Source organism: Metarhizium robertsii, assembly GCF_000187425.2.
Source record: "Metarhizium robertsii ARSEF 23 chromosome Unknown MAA_Scf_3, whole genome shotgun sequence".
Classification (NCBI taxonomy): Eukaryota; Fungi; Ascomycota; class Sordariomycetes; order Hypocreales; family Clavicipitaceae; genus Metarhizium; species Metarhizium robertsii.
The window spans coordinates 4,747,244-4,767,886 of record NW_011942171.1 but is presented as its reverse complement, the minus strand read 5'-3'; the positions used below and the strand labels follow the sequence as shown (position 1 = coordinate 4,767,886).

Here is a 20,643-nt window from a genome sequence, read left to right as displayed (position 1 = left end):
CTTTTATAATTTATTTAATATAAATTTTTAAAAAGTATAGGTTTATTTTTTAAGTGGATTTTTTTTTTTCGGAATTACCGGGACCGACTGTAAATGCGACCTTGTCGCTGTCCCCAGCAGCCGGTGGAGATTTGGTCTTGCCACATGTGCTGCAGTTACTAAACAGCCTCTATGCTGCAACATTTGCTTCGGAATAGCCGACAAGCCATCAATAATATAATAATATATTGCGAAACAGACAACCTTGATATGCAGAATGAAACGCGCCTTGACAGAGTCACAGACTCACCACGCTGCTGCGTTTCCCGCCTCGTGTTTCCAACGTAAATCCGGTTTGAAACAAGTTGAGGTTATTTCATTTCGTCGTTGCTCAATGTCCAGGGGAAGCCTTCTCTAGCGATGCGGAACCAGGTGCAGATGTCGCATGTGGCAAAAGAGATGCTGCGCCGCTTCTTCACACCAATCCAAGTAAATGCGTACCCTTTTGCCTCCAGTATTCACCCAATCAAAGACAAACGTCGCATGTCAGACCCTTTTCTTCTCTGCCAACAAGCCAAGTATAGGCTGCAACTGCATGCGACACCACAAGGCAACGGCGCTCCCAGTCAACCATTTCGAGGTTCCACAACTCTCATGCCAATGGCAACCCGGTAACCCGATCCAAGTTTCTGCTCCCAAGAGTCAAGGCAGTCTGCTGGAATGTGCATCCCAGACGACGGACAAATGATGTCTCTGGAAGAAGCTGACAGCATGCGCCCAAACTGTGGCAAGCATGGCAACAAGGGCGAGCTGAGGGGAAGAGGACCCTGACAACCAGATTTTCAACCACAAGCCGCCATGGATGCTGGTGTCTGGTCAAAGAAGGGGATAGCATCAATACTTGTACCAAGCTCGGCTCGCCCCTTTGCTTCTGCAGTTGGCGATGATGCACCTGCAAAACTTGGCATCAAAACCTCGACACATCATTTAGCACAAGGCCCTGGATGATGTTATAATGCCGAGTTTTCTTACTTCCCAACTTGTAAGAGTTGACGATTCTTTTGCCTGCATTCAAATGTTGGAGACGGAAAATCATCAATACTCCCGGCACAGGGGTGGCTCATCTTTACGATTTTCATCCAGAAATCTCATCTACAACTTTTATTAATTGCTTCGCAGACTATTGCTGTATCGGGAAGTATCAGGCCCATTTTTGGTAATAGAGGCCGGCATGGCTTGATATGCCCTGTCCAATCACCGGGCAGGACATGCATAATCGCCGGTCAACCTGAGCGATCTCACGGCTGGACCAAGAAACGAAATATCCAGACTTCAACAGCCTTGTCCGTAGTGACTTTAAATCATGTACCTACATTGCACTCCGCAATTTCAGGCAATATTCTGGCCGAGACATGGCGGCCATTGCGTTGTAGATGCACATCTCACTCCAAGTCACGATAATAAGCGGTGCATCGCTGACCGGGTCCCGTATCGATTCCTGCTCAGAATGAATGTCCGTTTGGCTTGCAGTAATCTTCTGACAAGAAGTAACGTTCGGAGCAAGAGTCAAAGAGACTCCCTGTTGCAAAGACTGCCGTTAGCATAGACCGCGACTACGACTGCGACAACAGATTCAGAGAGTCCGCCTTACCGCAATGATGACCGGAGGGCTGAACCTCAATCAGCCGCACAACGAATGTAAAGTCCTGCGTTTTGCTATAATACTGCGCTTCATAATTCAACCACTCGATGCTACTGCCGTCCGTACACTCGGCGTGTCCACCATCGCAGTCTCCACACTCCATTGTAACATCGCATATCAGTCGATCATTCTCTTTCACCTGAACAATGAAAGAGACACCAGATCCAATGTAATGGTCTTTTTCGACCCATATATATAGACATGTCGTGTAGGGCCCTTGACAGATGCAAAAGGGCTCTACAGTGCATGACTCGCCGGGGAGTGATAGGTCCATGGCGGGCAGCGGGCTGATGTTTGAAGAAACCGACACCACTCTGCTAATATTCCCACTTCCGTCAAAGTTTATGGGAATATATCGTCCTGGAGCCCGCCTAGCATCAATCCTTAGAGACGGTGCGTGGCTGGACGGCGACGATACTATGCTCGTACTGCTCTCGCTTCCATTCTCGGCATCATCTCGTTGAACAGGCCTTACCAACACTGGGCGCGGAGTAGCACTTGGCGTTTGACCCGTCTCCATACCTTGACGAGGGCCAACATGACCAGCGACTCGTGCTACTGTTTCGCATCTTGTGCTGTAGCCGGTCTTATAGCAAGTATCTCGGGGATCGTAGCAAGACACAGCCGTCTGGATAGTAGAGGTGCCGGAATCGCCGAAATCGCCCAAAAAGCTCAACGCTTGGATGACGCTTTGTGCCACAGCCGGCAATTCGGGATCCGGAGACGGGATATCCGGCCACAGCTCTAATACTCCCACGGCATATGCTGGCGCCGGAGTCTCGGTGGCTAGCCAGGATGAGTCTGTCTCGTCACATCCTACCCCCGTGCTGCAGGCAGTCCAGCAAGTTGTCGCGGGGCTTGCTAGACAGAGGGTACTGCATGTGCTAAACGTTTTGGTGGTACACTCATCTGGCTCGCGCTCGCTGACATGGTTTGGATCAGTGGGATCTTGGAAATCTGAGGGTTGGACTCGTCAGCACGCACAACGTATACCCAGACATCAAATGGAGCCGCAGGGACACCAGAAGCTGTGAATGTACTACAACTGACTTGGCCGTCCGTCGTTCCCGTCGGGAGGCAATGGGATTATAGCAACGGTGGCTGTGTTAAGCAGGAGAGCTTTTCGCTAAGCTTAAGATAAGATGGCAAGGCAAACCAAAGCCGCTAAGGCAAGAGATACAAAGCAGAAGATAATAATTATAACGTTAATAATTCCATGCCCCAGGTCACTTCTAAGGAGCAGAGTTTGTGTTGTGTTTTGTGTGTTTTGTGTGTTTTGTGTTATAATAGCTTACTCTTAGACAGAGGATATAAGCTGTTGGACTGACGTTGTACCTTGTCGGTGAAGACCAGAGCTGACAAGGACCCGACATCAAACTTCATTGGGCCATGGGAAAGTATCCGAGAAACAGCACAAATACATACCTTTGATATCCGGATCATCATCCTCAAACGTGCCACACAGTGGCCCAACGCAACCACCAGTCTCTGGGCAAGGAAAAGGATGACATATGCCGGGGCGACGACAAGATGGACCTACGCAACCACCTCCACGTTGGCAGTGCGACCCATGGCAATCACCGCCTCTGTCACAATTGTCGGATTCGCAGTCACCACCGCCGGTGCAGTCATCGCCGGAGCAGTCACCGCCGTGAGTGCAGCCGCCGTATTTACAGTCTTCGCCTCCGTTACAACCGTCTTGACAGGGCCAATTGCAGTAGTTTTTGCACTTAATGCCACATCCGCCTGTACAGACTGGACCCGGCGGACCGAAAGTGTGCACAACAAACAGTAGGGCATTATTCGAAGTCGTTTGGGTGGACGCGGGACCATTGCTCCATGGCCAAGGCTTCGGAGTAATCGTCCGGTTGACGATTCTCCCGGTTGGGCCCTTGTCGTCGGTGATGACAAACGGCGGCGGCAGTAAACTTGTCTCGGCGTAAATTGTTGTTGAATTCACGCCCGGTGGTATGGCAACGTTGGAGACGGGAAGAGATGAAACCACCAAATTCGGGATTGTAAGAGTCGTCGTCACTGTAACGACGACATACTCGACAGTGGCCGTGTATTGGCCATCGTCTCCGATATATGTGGTGTCCGTAAACCAGCCTACTTCGAGAGAAGTGGAAGAGGGCGGGAACATGATGGTCGTTGGGGACTGTAGGGGTATTGGTGGAAGAATGTATGTGCAAGGTGGCCGGCAAGATACGGTAGCCAAAGGACCTTGCCATATCTTGAGGTCAAGGTAGATATCATCGACCCCTATGTTCCCACCACCTTGGCTGAGCTCCAGCCAAGCCGCGATTTCGCTTGTGTAGCCGTTTCTAGTTGTGTCGTCGAATAGCACGGGAGGCAATCCTCCCCTCGGCGAGACGATTTGTACATTTCCTTTGGTAAAGATGTTGTATGCCCAAAGCCTTTCGGAGTAACTTGTTTCCATCAAGGCCAATTGACAGTTCTCGTTCAATGCACAGCCGAGCCAATTGTTTTGAAAGAACGAATAGAAGCCGGCAGAATAAATGACCACGTCTGTAGAGTTGATGACCCGGAGAGCCCAGGCGCCACGACATAATGAGTCATTGCAGTCACTGAATGTAGGGTCGCCCGCCATGGCGCCAAGCTCATACGGCCTCAGAGCATCGGGATAAGGTTGATAATACGGAGTCTCAGTCTGCAAGTGACCCATGTACACATTCTTTGCCCCAAGCAGCTCGTACTGGTACATTTGAGAATGCTCACTAGACGTGCCGTAGAACCAAGTCGGACCCTGGGACTCAACAAGGAGACCTCGTCCGACATAGATGGAGATCTGAGTTTGGGCAGTCATGGGAATACCGCCGGGGCCTTCGACCGCATCTGCATTTAATGGGCTATCCAAGTCGTGGTCTGCAACCCAGAGCCAGACATTGTCGAAGTAACCGGACGCCGTCTGCGTGACATGCATAAGCATCGCCGCCGCCTTGCACTTGGCTTCCGTCGCCCACCCCAACGGGCAGTCCTGGAGTTGAAGATCACTCCCGGCTGCACCGCCAACCCGGAAATGGCTATCCCACATGGCAGCTGAACCCCGGCCGGATTCATGAACGTTCCATTCCATGAGTATACATCCGGCTGTGGCACCCTTGACGGTGAACATCATGTCGGAAATCTCAATGACACCGGAATCACCATCGTTTCCAACTTGCACCATGACCCTTGGGTCTGACTCTTTTGAAAAGTACGGCCCCGTGCCACGGATCTGGCTCCAGCTTGAGCCAACGATTTTAGACCCTACGGGGACTTTAACAGTTCCCTGGACTTGGTAGATTCCGGCGGGGAAGAAAATAACAGACCCGACATTCCCGGACAACATGGCGTTGATGGCATCCGTTTGATCTCCGGTGCCATCGTTGGAGACACCATTGTGGGTAGCCACTACTATATTGCCCGCTTCAACGTCTTCGTACTGAGGCTTCGCGCGGACAAGGTAGCGATCAAAGTCGTCGAGGAGAGATTGAGGCTTGTTCGTCGCCGGTGTAATAAATGCACTTTTCTTGGTGCCCGAGATCCCATTGGGGAGATACTGAACGCCAGAAACCCACGTGTCAAAGTAGAGCATACCGCTAGAGCCAGGCAGGATTGTTTCCCCCGTGCCGCCTATTACTTGAACCACGGACTGCGAATTCTGAACTTGCAGATTCTCAAGGACAATGCTAGGCTGTTGGTCACCGTTTCGCAAAATGGTGATGGCGTTGGTCACGTCGTGGAAGTAAGAGTCCACAACAGCAACGGATCCGGTGCCTTGCTGTGTGGCCGGTGAATACTCTGTACAGTCAATAGCGACGGGGCAATATTGTACATATATGTTCTTCCAGGTGAAGCCCCAGTTCCAGAGATGTTTTATAGCCGTCAAGCATGACGTGAACTGGAGGTTGCTCGCGGTGAACTGCTGGCTTCCCGCAATGAAGCCAATATTTCCGCCGAAAAAAGTCAGATCACTCACTACGCCACCGCTTCCGTTCTCCATCATGATTCCGACGCTTGTGGTGGCTCTTTGGCCGTCAGCGACGTCCATTTTGAAGTCACAGTTGGTGATACTGGTCGCCTGGCCGACCTGCCAGTGAATACCTGTCGGGACAAAGGCCTGACCACCCTGCTGGTTGTGCGGTTCCATCCCAGTCATATCGAAGACGAAGTTGCGGATTTGTCGCAAAAAGTTGCTTTGATTGATGTACCACTGACTTCCGTTTCCCTGGGGGATATAGACGTTGCTGTCCATGAGAGCGATGCCGGCGAAGTTGTTTGACCCCTTGATGACAGGCTTTGAAACAGCATCACCGACAAATTGCGTATGATAATACTGAATAATTGGACTGGACACGAGGTAGGTCCCCGGCGGGAAATAAACCACAGCGGCCAAGACGGTCGTCGAGCCGCAGTCTGCTTCGCAGCGTGTGTCGGTGCTAGACATGTTGAGCATTGCTGCAGCGCGATTGATAGCAGCAGTGTCATCAGTCACACCGTCTCCGATCGCCCCGAAATCCTTGACACTACGGAAAACCTCGTAGCCCGAAGGGGCGAGAGGAGATTTTCCGGCTTGCGCCAAACTACCGAGCCAGAATCCGCCTTGAACATCTCTTGGTTCAACAGTGACCCCCCAAGAGGGCAATACAAACAAAAGGCCACGTAAGAATCTCATCTTAGCAACTGATAAAATATCCTTCAGAGAGATCTGTCAATGAAGCTTGCAAAGCATAGATCATGAAATATACATTGGGCAAGGTTTCGTTCTGATATATACCATGCACAAAGTATCTCGTTTGAACGAGGCGTGCGAGGAATTGAGGCGAGCTCTGGATCGGTCCTATTAGATTGACCGTTGTGGTACCAGGGCCATAGAAGAAGTTTGCCATATGTCGAGTCGAGTGAAATCATACGACTTCGGCCAAAATATGGCCGAACTGCATCCTCAACGGGCGGACGGAGCAACCCGGGGATGATTACAACTGCGATACACATATACATATAGCGAGCTCAAGGCTTTGCACTACAGGAGAGCTCGTTTCCGGTAGTGCAAATGGCATACGCCATTGATAACTTGTGAGGATTCGCGCTTCGAAGCCGTGTTTGATTCCCGGGTATGGCATCGGTTTCGTGGACAGGTAACCATGCAACCAGCCAATCAACCAAGGATATAGGAGACTGGGATGCTACAATGATAGTCAAGTTCCACCAAAAAAACCACTACTCGTGATATCTGGTCACCACATTGGTCCCGATTACCCGTCACTGCCGTTGATTGCTGGCTAGCCTGAGAGGGGGTGCAATACGACATGTAACAAGATAAAGACTGTGCATCACCAGGGGAGTAGATCGTTCGCTTTTGGTAATACAAATGGCATACGCTATTGGTAGGTTATGTGCTCTTTCGCTTCGGAGCTATGTTTGCTCCTAGGTATGACACTGATTGCATAAACCACCAACCAGCCAATCAATTAGAAAGATAAGAGACTGCCATAATCTACTACAGTATACTAGTGTATACTTCTCGGTGGGATTATATACTCTGTCATGGACTGCATGTCCACGAATTTGTGACTTCTCTATTCACAGACTTGTTGAAACGTATAGACTCTGACAATGCGGATCTTTCAAACTTCTTTCCATCTGGCGTGCCTCTGCACGTTGGCAACCGCTGTTTTAATTACCGACAGATTCAATGTTGACGTGACATCTAGGATGGATGGAGGTTGTGGCTGGGTCGGCGAGCAAAAGTTGAACGAAATTTTTGAGGAGTGTTTGACCTTGGCTGAGACTGGTATCAGGGTTGTCAATGACTACTCAACCAGCAAGGAGGCAGCGCGAATTCTTGACCCTTTCTTCTCGACCGGTGGTTTGAGGTTAACAGCGAGGGAACGGAATCAAATCAAAGGTATCACACGTCCAATTCAACGGGAAAGTTCAAGCAATATTATTGTTTCGTCAACTTACGTTCAACAGCAAAGTACACCAGAGTCCGTGACTGGATCCAAAATGGAGGCTTAGTGAACGGAGGACGGAAGGATAAAAAACCGCTTCTATTCTGTCATCATACGTGGCTACAGAAGGGCACGATGGCAGACGTTGCACGCAGGCCAGACGGCAGTGATATGGACAAGTGGGATAAGTCGCTTAAGCGGAGGGTCAAGATTCTCATCCGTGAAATTCCAAAATATGTGCGACAGCAGAGGGTCCAACAAACAACCCTGAATGCGCAGGGCAAACCTAACTCCATAGCTGTTCCGGTTGGTATTCCCCCTGACATACCGACGTTGATACCCACATTGGGCAAACAAGGAGAGGGTTAAGCTGACTTGAAACTTTCATCATAGTACTGGTCAAAACATATGGGGAGATATTTGTTTGACGATGTGTACAAGGCCACCCGCGGAATAGGATTCTGCAGTAATGCAAAACGATTCGCAGCAACTCAACACATGACACCAAACAGTACAATTACACTTTGTCCCTCGTCCTTCGGAACTCAGAACCCCGTTCTTTCTAGTAATAACATAAAAAAAATTCGCTCCAAACCGCCCGCGCCGGTCAAGCGCGCTCAGCTTAGCGGCTCGGCCGACGACCTTGAGACGTACGCTCCAACCTCGGCTACTCTGTTGCATGAACTGTTCCACTTGGTGCTTGGGAACGGAGCAACGTACCCTAGTGCAGGCGAGATTTATCCTCTGCCGCTTATTCTATCAGCAGACTTTCAAAGGGCGTCTGTAAATCCCGAGACTTTTACGCTCGTGGCCGTGGGATATGATTACACGTTGAACAGCGGGCAAGACGGAGCTGGTAATAAGGTTGAATTTTACTCGGGTTATGCAACGCAGGGTTAAGGGGCGGCTCACTGGCATTTAAGGACATGGAATATAAGTCGATAATAGAGCTAAACCTGGAGCTTACTGAACGAATTTGACAAAGTTTGCCGCGTCTCCCTTTGCTTTCTTCCGGCCATCAAGGTGTAACCAAACCCCTTCTTCACCATGCGCACCATGTCTGAAATGCCCTTCTTACTGCGCCTATTGCCCTCGGGATCCAGCCTGTTGGCCACGGCATCCAGCCACTCGGCTATCTCGTAATTTCCCAAAGAGCGAGCCTCAGTCGCAGCATCACGGCCGGCTCGGTTCCTGGTAATGAGCAGCATCAAATAAGGCGAAGACTCGTCTTCGCCGGCGGTTTCTGGGAACTCGACATTTTCTGGGGCCTCCTCGTCCCCCAGGTCCTCCAGATCCGGGCAAGTTGCCGACCAGTGGTCATATATGAAGCGATAAAGCATAATCACGAGTTTGAGGTTGCCGCTACGCGCGGCAACGTGCAAGACGGTGTCGCCATCGCGGTTCTGATGGGCGATAAAAGAATGGCGTTCCCAGATATAAAACGGGTTTTGAGGACCACCACCACATGTACGCATGACGCGGTCGAACCTTCCCATTAGACTGACGACGCCGTTCATGGACCCTGCCCGGACCGCTACATGCAGAAGCGAGTCCTCCGTATCTGGGTCTATCGCTTGCACGAGTGCAAATGGCGGAATGGAAAAGTTGTGCTCGTCGGTGCGGACGGATTCAAAGACTTGTTGCCTCATCTCCTCCGTCAAGGCAGGACCACCGATGTAAAAGTCTGCGCGATCCTTCTCTGTGATACGGTACGGGAGCCTTGTGCCGTACATGATGGACTGGTCTCAATCTGATGATTGCTCGTTGCTGTTCCTTGGTTCGTTGATGAAGAAGCTATTCTGTTACAGCTTGATTTCAGCGATGAGGGCACAGCATAAGATCTGGCACTATTCGTTGGGCCAAATGAAGAGAAGAAAGACACAGCCAGCACCTTTGTGGATGGATATGGGGGTAGGAAGTCCTCTCTGGGCCAGCGGGGCGACAGAAGTACCAGGCTTCGGGTGTTTTCAGGGTTTGAGGTGATTGTACAGACGTTGATTGGTAGTCGAAACTCGGAGGACAGCGGAGCTGGGGAGAAAACAGTTGTCAGAGACATGCCTACTTCAGTTTGAACGGGGGGGTCTTGGGATGACAACCAACGTACATGATGAAATTTACCGGGATTGGTCAAATAGGATGGCTGGTATTCGATCATTCAACATGCGTGGAGGCAGAGGCGTGAATGTGGAGAGTGAAGATGATAAAAGAAGGCGTGTGTAGGAAGAGGTGGATGAAAGGTCCAAGTTTCTCTTCTGTTGCCAGCCGCACAAGATTGGCTTATGACCCAATGCCGCCACCTCCCCCATCCTGGGAAGGTGCACATGTGCCTCTCAGCCCCCCAACAAACAATAACCCCATGAGGGACAATTGATTGCCCGCGTACCCGTGCCACGCCCCACTTTAAATGCTCGTGTAGGCACGGCATCAGGTAGGGTCAAATGAAAGACACCGTGTGGCTGGTCGTGCCCAGATTAGAGAATAATGGACCACGTAATACACTAGAATTAAGCGGATGGCTGAATTATAATAAAGGCATGGCGCGGCACCGCTGCACGCCGGTAAAGCCCATCTCGCGACAGCCTCAGCCACCGCGTGTAAGCAAGCTTTACATACCAGAGACATAGTTCGTGTAGGTGACTCACTTCCAAAACTCAAAATGGCTGCGTGTATCATACACCGAGGAGGCCTCGTCCCCAATCCACCACTTCTTTCCTCTCTCTATCACTATCGTAGGTCGTGCAAGTATAGTGGATTTTTATCAAGCAGGTTGTTAGGGTTAGGGTTGATTAAAGTTTGTATCTGCGCATCCACAAGGTCCATGGCGGATTGCATATGCATCAGCAGTGGGGTGTGACTTGGGTGTTGCTGTTTGCACCGTTGCTTGACATGTCAGACGTGGTCTGAACCGGCTCAAATGGCACGGGACAGTGCAGGTCTATCTGCAGAGACTTGTCCCTTCATATAGCTGCGTCTTCTCCATTTTTTGTGTTTATGCGTAGCACATTTATACTCATTCTCAATTGACACGCTTATCAGAGTTACACATTTACGATCAAAAACAGAGAAAGAAAAAAGATATTATTAAAGGAAATTTAGCGGCAATAAAGTTTGATATTATCCATCTTTGGCCATGGCCGGCATTGTCGCAACCTGATCTCTCGTCCCTCAGGCACCTCAGCTGCTGAGCCGCTGGAATGACTTTAAGTAAATCTGCAGATTGTTGTGGACAAGCGACACATAATACACTACTGGAAGGTGAGTGCGTTGACAGGATAAGCAACTGGAAGCGGTCAGGCTTGCCTTTGCCACATTGTATGGCCTTGCTGGTGCCAATTCGACAAAATTGAATGGACTTGATGGAAGCTGAATTTTGACTTGTGGCTGCCGATCCAGACGGAGCCGCAACCGATCTTGGCAAGATCTGACTCCACATGCAGCCTGAATATGGGGTACAGCCACGGGAGGGGTGAGTGGAGGACCGATTACCGGTTCTGTTCGCAACCCTAATACCAATCGATACCTATTCTCACATTTCACTATACCTCCCTTCGCTGCTGCGTTCCTACTCACTTCTAAAGTGCCAACGCCAAGTTCTTTGAACATGATGCTATTGGCAATGGAAAGCTTTCGTGTATATCAAGCTGCATCTACCAGCTCAACCGTGTTAGCCAGGGTGAGGGAGGCAACGGCTGTGACCCTCCGCGGGGCTACCATGGTGAGAGAATGAGCCGGGTTCCAGGATATTTCTGTTGAGAAACTATAAGATGTCATGTCTCTGGAGCAGGAAGAATGATGCCTGGAATGATAGTTGAGATGAATTTTCTTAGAACCAAGTTATAATGCTACGCTATATCGTGCAGGTTGAAGCTATTTTCATGTGCTATTGTGATATACGTAACGTCTCGTGACATTAGCATACCCCCGAGAAATATAACATTACAACCAAAGGATGCCAACCTTGGATAGAGAAATGGGGTGGTATCTGGTCAAGTGTCGTGTCATTCGCAAAGACCACACCTTTGAGGACGCCAAATTTACTCTTCAGGATACCCTACCACCTGGAAGCACCAAACGGCTTCTTGGAAAGCGGGATTTTGGACGAGCTCATGTGAAAATTCTGGCTGACCATGTCAAGCTTTAATCCGATAGCCAGCGTCTGCATGGTAGAAATAATCGTTGGCATGGTAGATGCTGGATTCGTGGCGGTGGCTTCGTGACTGGGGTCACGTCGTCCGTCAGTCGACAGAAGATCGCAGCCTTTGCCTGAGTTAGCCTCCAGGAAAGTCTTGATGGGCAGCTTAGTAAAGGAAATGTCATTTGGAATGTTGGCTGGACATCGGTTATTGATGGCTTGGAGCTTGTCGTAGAACTCGTTTGTCTTGGCCTCATCCCAGTATCGATCTATGGTATAGCTAAGGTCGACTAGGTAAGTGATGTATCAGATAGCCACTTTGCCGGGATAGTCATTTGTGAACCGGTTCATGCCCGTGATCAAATCATCGAGAGGAGGACCAGTCGCGCCGCCAGGATGCGAACCAGTGTCGTCGTTTATGTGAGCATCATAAAACGTCCCATCTTCGACGCTGGCGATGCGCATTTCAAGTGCCGCACGCCAACTCGTAACCGGTTGTAGAATTTGAGTCTCAGTGTTTGCGGCGCTACCTCCTGCCCACCACGCACCGTCGGTTATTTCATTCTTGGCCGCGCCGTGTGAGTTCGGGACAAGTACATGGCGCAGTTGGCGGTCCTGGGTGAGAGCCAAACAATCCTAACAAGCCATCAATTCTTCCCCGAGTCCAGTCGCCCTGGGGGTACCAGGAGTCGGTTCCTGGGCAGTTTTCCTCTCCGGAGGTGGCTCAATTGGTGGAATCTCGAATAGGCTGATGTACGCCCAGCCTGGATGACTTTTAACAGCTAGGTTTGCCTCTGATGTGATTGTTGTTCCACTGCTGCTCAGTGCTGACAATCATGTTCTTGGCACCAATCGATGTGATTTGCTGCAAACGATTGTTATCATAGTTGTCATCGATAAGCCAAAAAGACTTTTGACAGTTTCGTGTATCGAATCATTCTTGCGTGTAAGTGGTAAACCATGAATTGGTCCCAGCGGCACTCACATGAACACTCTGGCAGTTCGTCATGGTGACAGACCACGAAGCATCACAACCATCGGCGTCACCTGCTTCCCAAGAATAACCAGGGTCACTATCAAAAACGCCAATGGTATTCTCAAACAGAAAAGACGGCGCCGGCGTCGGCTGATAGTATGCTGATTCGGTTAGCAAAAAGGTGGCGAAGATATTTCCAGCGTCGTGAAAGATGTACCGGTCGTATACTTTATGTTCCGAGGCTGTTCTGTACCTCTATGTGGCTTGTCGGCTTTCAATGAGTATGCCACGGGCACTATAGCCGGAGACCTGCTCCATGTTACTATGCATATCATTTAGATCTGGGCCATCCATCTGGTGATCCGCAACCGATGACCAGAAGTTCTCGAAATTCGTGGAAGCTTGCCTGATAGGGCAACCTGCAAGTTTGGTGAGTTGGTTCCTCTTGTATTTGGAGGACACTCGACGGGCATGAGCTCCGTCCTGACTGCTCCTCCAAGACGAATATGGACATCCCATGACGCCGCATTGCCCTTGTCCTTTTCTTGTATGTTGCATTCCATCAGTATAGCGCCAGGCGTCGGGCCATTGCTAGACAAAATCAGATCCTGTATCTCTGCTGTGCCGACGTTTCCCGTATTTCCCACCTTGAGCATTGCAGCGGGCTTCTTCGCGTACAAGAACCAGTCACGTTGACATCGAACTGAGATCAGGTTTCATCAACAATCCTGGCTCCTTTTGAAACGGTAATGGTGCCCTTGCGAATGCAGGTTCCAGCATCAACGTAGATGATCTTACTGCCATCTCCTCCTGGTTGAGTACGCCTTGCACAGGAGCAGTGTCGTCAGTTGATCCATCGCCTTCAGCGCCTTGAACCCAAAGGTGAATGAAATTTACCGGGGGTTGCTTTCCAGCGAAAGGATGCACACTTCCGCAACGCCAATTCGGTGAAAACTATGTTATTAAGAGCCTCCTGAGGACGCCCAAGAGCATGCTGCCATGGATAGGAACTCAGAAATGATGCTCGGCACTTGCGAAACGTATTAGGGAAAGTCGAGCATTGCGTTATCCAAAAAAAAATGTATAGGAAGCATTGATACCTGTGCAAGGTATTGACCATTTCCCGCAAGCTCTGAAAAGCCCATAACGTTGTAGCCTTTCGGTCTTGACATAAACTCGGAGCCCAGCTTCGGAGTCGGCGCAACTCTTGAAGCCGGAATACAACGCACCATGGTATTAACCCGAATGGCCATCTTAACACTACGTTTCTGCTGCTCAATCGTATGTATTCAAAAGGGGGGGTACACTCAAGTGCAGCGTAACATACTGAAGCACGATGAAGCGGCTCACGCCGACTCAATGAAGCAATTGCCCATCGCCTGCTTCAGGCTCATTCGGCGTGATGGGGACATGTTTGATGGAATTACGCAAGGGCACTTGACATATTATTAATCCATGTACACTATCATATTATCGTCTAATTTGATCTGAAATGCTGTTCCATATTGGTGAGCAATCTAAACCCACGGTCTCGCTTCTGTTCTCGCTTCGGCATCTACCAAGTCTCGCAAAACGGTCGAATAGCAATCTCCGACGTCATGGAATAAGTGCTCTGCGCATGAAGATGCCAGTAGCTCTCGGCGATCTGCAATACGAAACGTTACTGTGCATCCATTATCGACTCTCAAGGGCATTCACTCACCGCATCAGGATCTAGCTTTGCATCCCAAGCTGAAAATAGTTTTAATAATCTCGTCAACGGCATTCGAATAACTCCATCGATAATGACATGGGCAACGTGCACCCCTTGCGGTTCGAATTCGCGAGACAGAGTCTGCGACAGTGCTCTCAGCGCATGTTTAGAGACGGTGAATGGCTGCATCCAAGCGTTCGCTTTTACGGAGGCCGTTGCGCCAGTAAAAATCAGTGTGGGCACAAATTCTGTGCTTCCTCTGGAAGATAGCAGAAGAGGCAGAGCGGCTTGAGCAAAAATGAATGCCCCGGTCCTTTGTGGTTTGTGTTGGTGAGCGGCTTCGCGTGGTTGTCTCAACGTGTTACTCACAAACTGATGTCAAGGCCATAAGCCAGGTCATCCTGAGACTGCCATAGGAACGGCTTGGGAAATGGACGACTGCTAGCATTGAAGATTGCGGCCGCACATTTGGTTCCAAACTTCTCCTTGATCGCGTCAAAGGCGAGGTTCATGCTCTCTTCATCCGAGACATTGGCCTGGAAGCTGGCAGCGATCCCTCCATCAGCCTCGATTTGCGAGACCAGCTCGCTCGCAAACTTAGATGACCTTGCCAAGAGTGCAACGGGATACTGTTTTGCGAATCGTCTGGCGACGGCAGCGCCGGTTCCTGCACCTGTTGCAGGTCAAACTTGTAAGCCCAAGACCGTGGAAATGCTGGGCATTTGTTCATCCTTACCAACCCCTGCAATAATAGCGAACGGTCGTTGAGCCATCTGCAATTGTTGATCAGATAACGGCAACATGAACAAAGACCATCCTCGTGGAACAATACTTTACTTATTGAGATTGGCTAGAGGGATCAGCATCAGGCAGTCGAAGAAGGGCCGAGGAGCTGATGAGTAATCTGCCCGACCATCCGGTTACAATGTCGCCGTTGGTGATCAGATAAGCATTGAGAGGAAAACTGATTAACACGTAGTGTTGCATTGCGACTGCATCGGGATAAAGCCAAACCACTAAGCAAGCCACACATGGCCTTCTTGCCGAGGCAATGTAACGCTTAAAGGTTTCCTTAGCAATTCTGGTGCACCCAAGGCAGCTGTAGTTTTATTCATACCTGTTGTATTTACGCAAGTTTTTTTTGTCAAATGCCACTTTGGTAAATGACTGGTTGCTCATCATAGCACATTGATAGCAAACCAACTCACTGCTGGACGAATTGGCGGAGACGGAACTCCTTCACATTCAACACATTATCATGGCATCTGTTTTCGTACTCATCTTGGCAACCGGTAAGTCGTACCTGGAGCAGCATGGTTCGAAGGCTCACCACCCTTGATGCAGGCTCCCCGGACGTTGACACAAAAATTGCTCTAAAATTCGCTCCCCAATACCCGCTCGCATTCATTTGCGATACAAAAGATGATCTAAAACAGACTGTCAAAGCGGTCCAGGACGCAGACGGAGAGATGTTACTCTTCGAAGCCGACCTCTCTACAAACGACTACCTCCCAGAATCCATCGCCTCCGTAACCAAGAGCTTTGGGAAAAGATGCGCTGCCGCAATATTTCAATTTCGCACCAGGCTGAGACCATCACTGCCCTTCCTAAAGCAATCTACATCGTATATTCGCGAGACGGCCGTATCGCCCATTGCCGGTGCCTACGCGTTTGCTCAACAAGCAGTTCCGTTGCTCTTCAATCACGCTGACCGCGCAGGGTATCCTCCGACTTTAATATTCAGCGGATCCTCGGGGACCTCGAACTCTGATGAAATTATCGACAACGCTCTGGTTGCTTTATCCAGGAGCCTGGGAAGAGAATTTGGAAAGAAAGGCATTCATGTTAGCCACGTCAAATTTAAGAAGGGCCGCGAAACATCTTCGGGTACAGACCAAAGGGCGGCGGATACCAAAGCAACATCAGTGAGTTGCTCTCGATAAAAAGATGCTTATATTCTGTTTGCTAATACTTGTTGAAAAGATTGCTGAGACATTTTGGCATCTTCATACGCAGCCTTTGTCCTGTTTTAGTAATGAGATGACCATCTAGCTAAAGTTGACACCACTTATTTGCTATTTAGAGCCCCCGAAATGAAGCGGTGATGGTTTGAATGTTGAGTTTATGCGTTGAGGGGTCGACGGTGTCTATTCTAGCGAGACAAGGGATATCAATGAGTTGACAAGGTTGCTGACCGCTGCTCGTAGAAGCTATGTTCCTAAGTGATTAGAATGAAGTATTCCTGAAAGACAATACTACCCAACAGCAAATCAAAGTTATCTAAACATAATATCTATATATATACGCACAGTGAGAGGCAATTGCTAGCTGCGGTACTGGCGGGATCACTGCCGCAAGCTATTCTGTCGCTAAACACAATGGCTTCACGTGAAAACCGAGAGGATTACCGATCGAGGTACGAGTTGAAGCCATGGAGAGATGAAGGGGCAACCAGGCTTTATGAAAGAGGATCGTAAACAACAGCAAGCGAGTAATCTTGCAGATACTAGTATGATGCACATATATACGGAGGGCGCATTCCCCAAGGGAGGCGGCTCGGCGAATTTAAGGGCTTGGGATGAGACACTTGGGCAAATGCATTCAGCCTATCAATACATACACCAGACTCTATAACGCGAGCGGTATAGGCCGATTTTGCGGGACAGGAATTGCATGGGTAGAGACAAAAGATCCTGATCAAGTATCAGCAGTGTAGGGTATAAACATCGTATTCAAAGATCGTACAGCGCGTGCTGGTTCAACCTGATTCCCAATTTAAGCTCCAACCAGGAATTGCTTTTCTTCGCCATGGCAAAACCTCTACTACAGTCCGCGCGTATCTCGCCGTTTCTGTGGAATAATCGACGACAAACACCTGCTACTACGTGAAGAAAAGAACTCCACGTGAAACCTGAGACGAGGAGCCCCTCGAGGGCGGTAATACACATCTATTCCATCCATCCAATTATTCACATGAAGATGTCTGGTCATCCTGCGGTGGCTTAGTTAGTCATGACAGGCGGGAAAGTCACAAGAAGTCAATATACATACCGACAAAAAGCACGACGGCCATGTGAAGTGCGCTGGTTCTACGTCCGCCATGGAAACGAGCACAGACAATCTTCATCATCTCATGTCCGAGTACGTGGATTTTCCTAGTGAGAGGCTATGGAAGGTATGTCTTCGCTTGAAAATGATGATGGCACATCGCTTAGCCCGCGTGGCGTAAGGCATCAATCACTACGCGAGGGCTACTCACTCAAATAGATCACACGACCTTGAAGCTGCGAGCTGGAAACCGAGGAGCTACTAAACTCTAAAGTTTTATTCAGGCTAGTTCGCCAGGAGTAACACAGCGTAGTGGCACCAGCCAAAACTCTACCAGTGCTCTAGTAGCCTTTGATGACAAGCATATCGCTTAACCTTGAAAACAAAATCAAGTCAGAACTTCAAAATGTCGATTCTATGATATCCAAACGAGCTTCATAATCTCATGTAGATGCAAGCCGAAAGGGGAGAGGGTCAAACCGTCGCATCCGCATAAGCCGGAAAAGGGAACCAGACAACATGAACCCATTATGGTAAAGACTGGAGTCTTTTGGAAGCAAAATGTCTGCGAAATAAGTGTCTTCTTGAAGTCCGTCCAAGTATTCGGTCCGTCGGTAGGGCCAAGCTAGTAGATTCGTGGTTGCAGGGGGCAAGACACGAAGATGGATATGTATTTCTAGTTTTTCGACAGTTCCTAGACTCAAGTCGGAGGGCTCTTTGGCATGCATTAGCATGGCACTAGGCTCTCAATTTGCCTAGAAAGTGTGCCGAGGCGTCTTGGCTATAAGATTACCCTTCCCACATTTGAAGACGTGATGCCTGTTCAAGCGTCGGGTTAAGCTTTCAGTTTAACAGGCAGTAGACCGTCCAAAGGCAGGTTAAGAGTTCTTGGGCAAACAAAAACGAAATTATATAAGACGCTCGAGTCATCACCTCCAGAATGCTCCCTAGCGCTTTCGGCTCATGCTATTCCCTTTCACGAATCCGGATATATTCAGCGACTTCTGGGCACATCAAGACAACATTACGACAATATGCGACCTATGGTTTTTGCTGGCCTCGTGGGCACGATACTTGCCATCGAGAGCCCGGAGGAATGTGCCGACAGATGCACTCTCGCGTGGTACGAGTGCAAGGGTATACACGGGGGACGTTGGCCCTGCGACGGGGCGTATAGTGTCTGCTTGGGTTTTAATCCTTTCACAAGGGGCTACGATGTGCCAATTGCTTGCAGGGGCAAAAACAAGCCCTTCGACCCGTTTGCTCCGCCTCCCCCTTCGCCTCCTCCGCCTCCGACTCCGACGGTTGCTACGGATGTTCATACACATGAGTGTCTCTGGGCGTACAAAAAGTGCATCAACAAACCCGATGCCAACAAGTCCACATGTCGTGACAAATTCCACGCCTGCCTGAAGCACAAAAGTCTCAAAGCAATGATTGAGAGGAGGATGATGGTGGGCTCTGAGACCACGGAGCCTTCCATCACAGAGCCTCCTTCTCCCTGCGCTACTGATGATTTGGAATGCTTGGGGCACCGTATTTCTTCCAGTACCACGGAAAATCTTGGGAAAATGATGACGACGGGCTCCGAGACCACGGAGCCTCCTATTGCCGAAACGTCTTCTGCCTGCGCTACCGACGATGTGGAATGCTCCGAGCACAATCCTGCTCCTACTACCACAGAAGATCTCTGGGAAACGATGACAACGGACTCCGAGACCGTGGAGCCTTCCGTCACATCCGTCCCATCCGTCCCAAAGGGCCCTTCTCCCTGCGCTGGAGGCTGCTTGCGCGACTACTACAGCTGCTTACTGGTGCCCGACTTCAACCACTGCCCGACAATGCTCAATCAATGCCTTGGCTACAACCCCTTCTACAGCGGCAAGCTGGACCTTCCTATTGCTACCTGCGCCAAAGAGCCGACATCTACTTCCACTACTCGCACTCCAACTCCCACACCGACCCTCGTCCAGGACAAGTGTGTCAAAAAATGCACTGACATATTTAACGCATGCAAGCGCTTGCCCAACTCCCACGAAGCAGTTTGTGGTCTTCATCTCATGCAGTGTGTCGGATACAACTATTTCAAGGAAGGCCTAAAGTTTCCTACCACCTGCAGAACGCCCACGTCTACCCCTACCCCTACCTCTACCCCTACCGCCGATCTCTGCGCTCAGAATTGCCTCGACGAGTGGGAAGGCTGCAAGAGCACAAGAAAGGACCGAGCCCGCTGCAAGTCTGCCATGACTGAATGTCTAGGCTACGACCCCTTCAAGAAGGGCCACAAGAAACCTACTGCTTGCCAGCGATCAGATGCTCCGTCTCCGACCGCCCAACCTACCCAAGCTGCCCGCGCCAAAAGCTGCACCGATGAATGGCAGGCCTGTCGTTCTCGCCCTGGGGCGGACCAGTCCCTTTGCTCTTTCAACTTTGCAAATTGTCTCGGATACGCTCCATTCTCGAACTCGACAAATTCGACTTTGCCGGTTTCGCGCTCCAGGAGTATACCCGCGAATATAACAACCACGGCCCCCTTCCCCTTTACCAACTTGACCAAGGCCGTGTCAACAACAACTGCCGTCACCGAGTTCCCTATGTCTACATCGTTCAGTTCTTCATCTCAGACTCCTGTTGGCACCATCTGGGTGCCTACTAGTACCACGAATTTCACGGCTACCCTGACTGCGGCCGCGGGTCATCTCGAGCCGGCGATGCTCCTGGTTGTTCTTGCTGTTGCTTTGCTGTAGCGTGTAGGTCCTAGGTAACTGATGAGAGATTGCTAATATTTGCTGCAAAAGAGTTTCCCATCACTTAGCTGCAGCATCAACTAGCTGAACTGCATTCTCAATTCAAATTTCTTAATAAAATCTTTGTTATCTTGTGATACAATCTGTGTTGATGATATGTTTAGGGCAAGTGACGTCTGGCTCTTGGCTCAAGATGTGATGCCTGAGCTGCTGCAAGTTGATTGGTTCACCAGCGATGAAATCCACCCGGCTTTGGCCTGGAGACCCCGCAATTTTCCCCCCATTCTCATTCTGGGCAGCTCCTTCCTTGCACCGCGGAAGCACATGCAGCTTGGCACCACGATGAAGTGAACATTGAAGCGCCAGCTGGCGTGAGGCGGCAAAATCCCCGACTTTGCCTCACCCTGAC

General features: G+C 49.9%; 6 protein-coding genes across 6 annotated transcripts; 2 read left to right on the top strand and 4 right to left on the bottom strand.

Annotated features, from left to right (window-relative positions):
• Positions 1-1,481: 1,481 nt before the first annotated feature.
• Positions 1,482-6,359, bottom strand: MAA_08797 (Pectin lyase fold/virulence factor; the record flags this gene model as incomplete). Its single annotated transcript, XM_007826795.2, has 3 exons — positions 1,482-1,558; positions 1,631-2,638; positions 3,107-6,359. The coding sequence occupies 3 exons, from the start codon at positions 6,357-6,359 to the stop codon at positions 1,482-1,484; spliced, it is 4,338 nt and encodes a 1,445-aa protein (XP_007824986.2).
• A 2,229-nt stretch (positions 6,360-8,588) lies between these two features.
• MAA_08796 (Ankyrin repeat-containing domain protein) lies at positions 8,589-9,371 on the bottom strand (the record flags this gene model as incomplete). Its single annotated transcript, XM_007826794.1, has 1 exon — positions 8,589-9,371. The coding sequence occupies one exon, from the start codon at positions 9,369-9,371 to the stop codon at positions 8,589-8,591; it is 783 nt and encodes a 260-aa protein (XP_007824985.1).
• A 2,318-nt stretch (positions 9,372-11,689) lies between these two features.
• MAA_08795 (uncharacterized protein) lies at positions 11,690-12,235 on the bottom strand (the record flags this gene model as incomplete). The annotated part of the gene is made up of 2 exons (XM_007826793.2): positions 11,690-12,060; positions 12,175-12,235. The coding sequence occupies 2 exons, from the start codon at positions 12,233-12,235 to the stop codon at positions 11,690-11,692; spliced, it is 432 nt and encodes a 143-aa protein (XP_007824984.2).
• Positions 12,236-14,301: 2,066 nt separating this feature from the next.
• MAA_08794 (oxidoreductase, short chain dehydrogenase/reductase family) lies at positions 14,302-15,212 on the bottom strand (the record flags this gene model as incomplete). Its single annotated transcript, XM_007826792.2, has 4 exons — positions 14,302-14,391; positions 14,449-14,698; positions 14,809-15,112; positions 15,176-15,212. The coding sequence occupies 4 exons, from the start codon at positions 15,210-15,212 to the stop codon at positions 14,302-14,304; spliced, it is 681 nt and encodes a 226-aa protein (XP_007824983.2).
• Positions 15,213-15,697: 485 nt separating this feature from the next.
• Positions 15,698-16,382, top strand: MAA_08793 (oxidoreductase, short chain dehydrogenase/reductase family; the record flags this gene model as incomplete). Its single annotated transcript, XM_007826791.2, has 2 exons — positions 15,698-15,731; positions 15,784-16,382. 2 exons carry the CDS (start codon positions 15,698-15,700, stop codon positions 16,380-16,382), a joined length of 633 nt encoding a protein of 210 aa, XP_007824982.2.
• A 2,139-nt stretch (positions 16,383-18,521) lies between these two features.
• MAA_08792 (uncharacterized protein) lies at positions 18,522-20,234 on the top strand (the record flags this gene model as incomplete). The annotated part of the gene is made up of 1 exon (XM_007826790.1): positions 18,522-20,234. The coding sequence occupies one exon, from the start codon at positions 18,522-18,524 to the stop codon at positions 20,232-20,234; it is 1,713 nt and encodes a 570-aa protein (XP_007824981.1).
• Between the last annotated feature and the right edge of the window lie 409 nt (positions 20,235-20,643).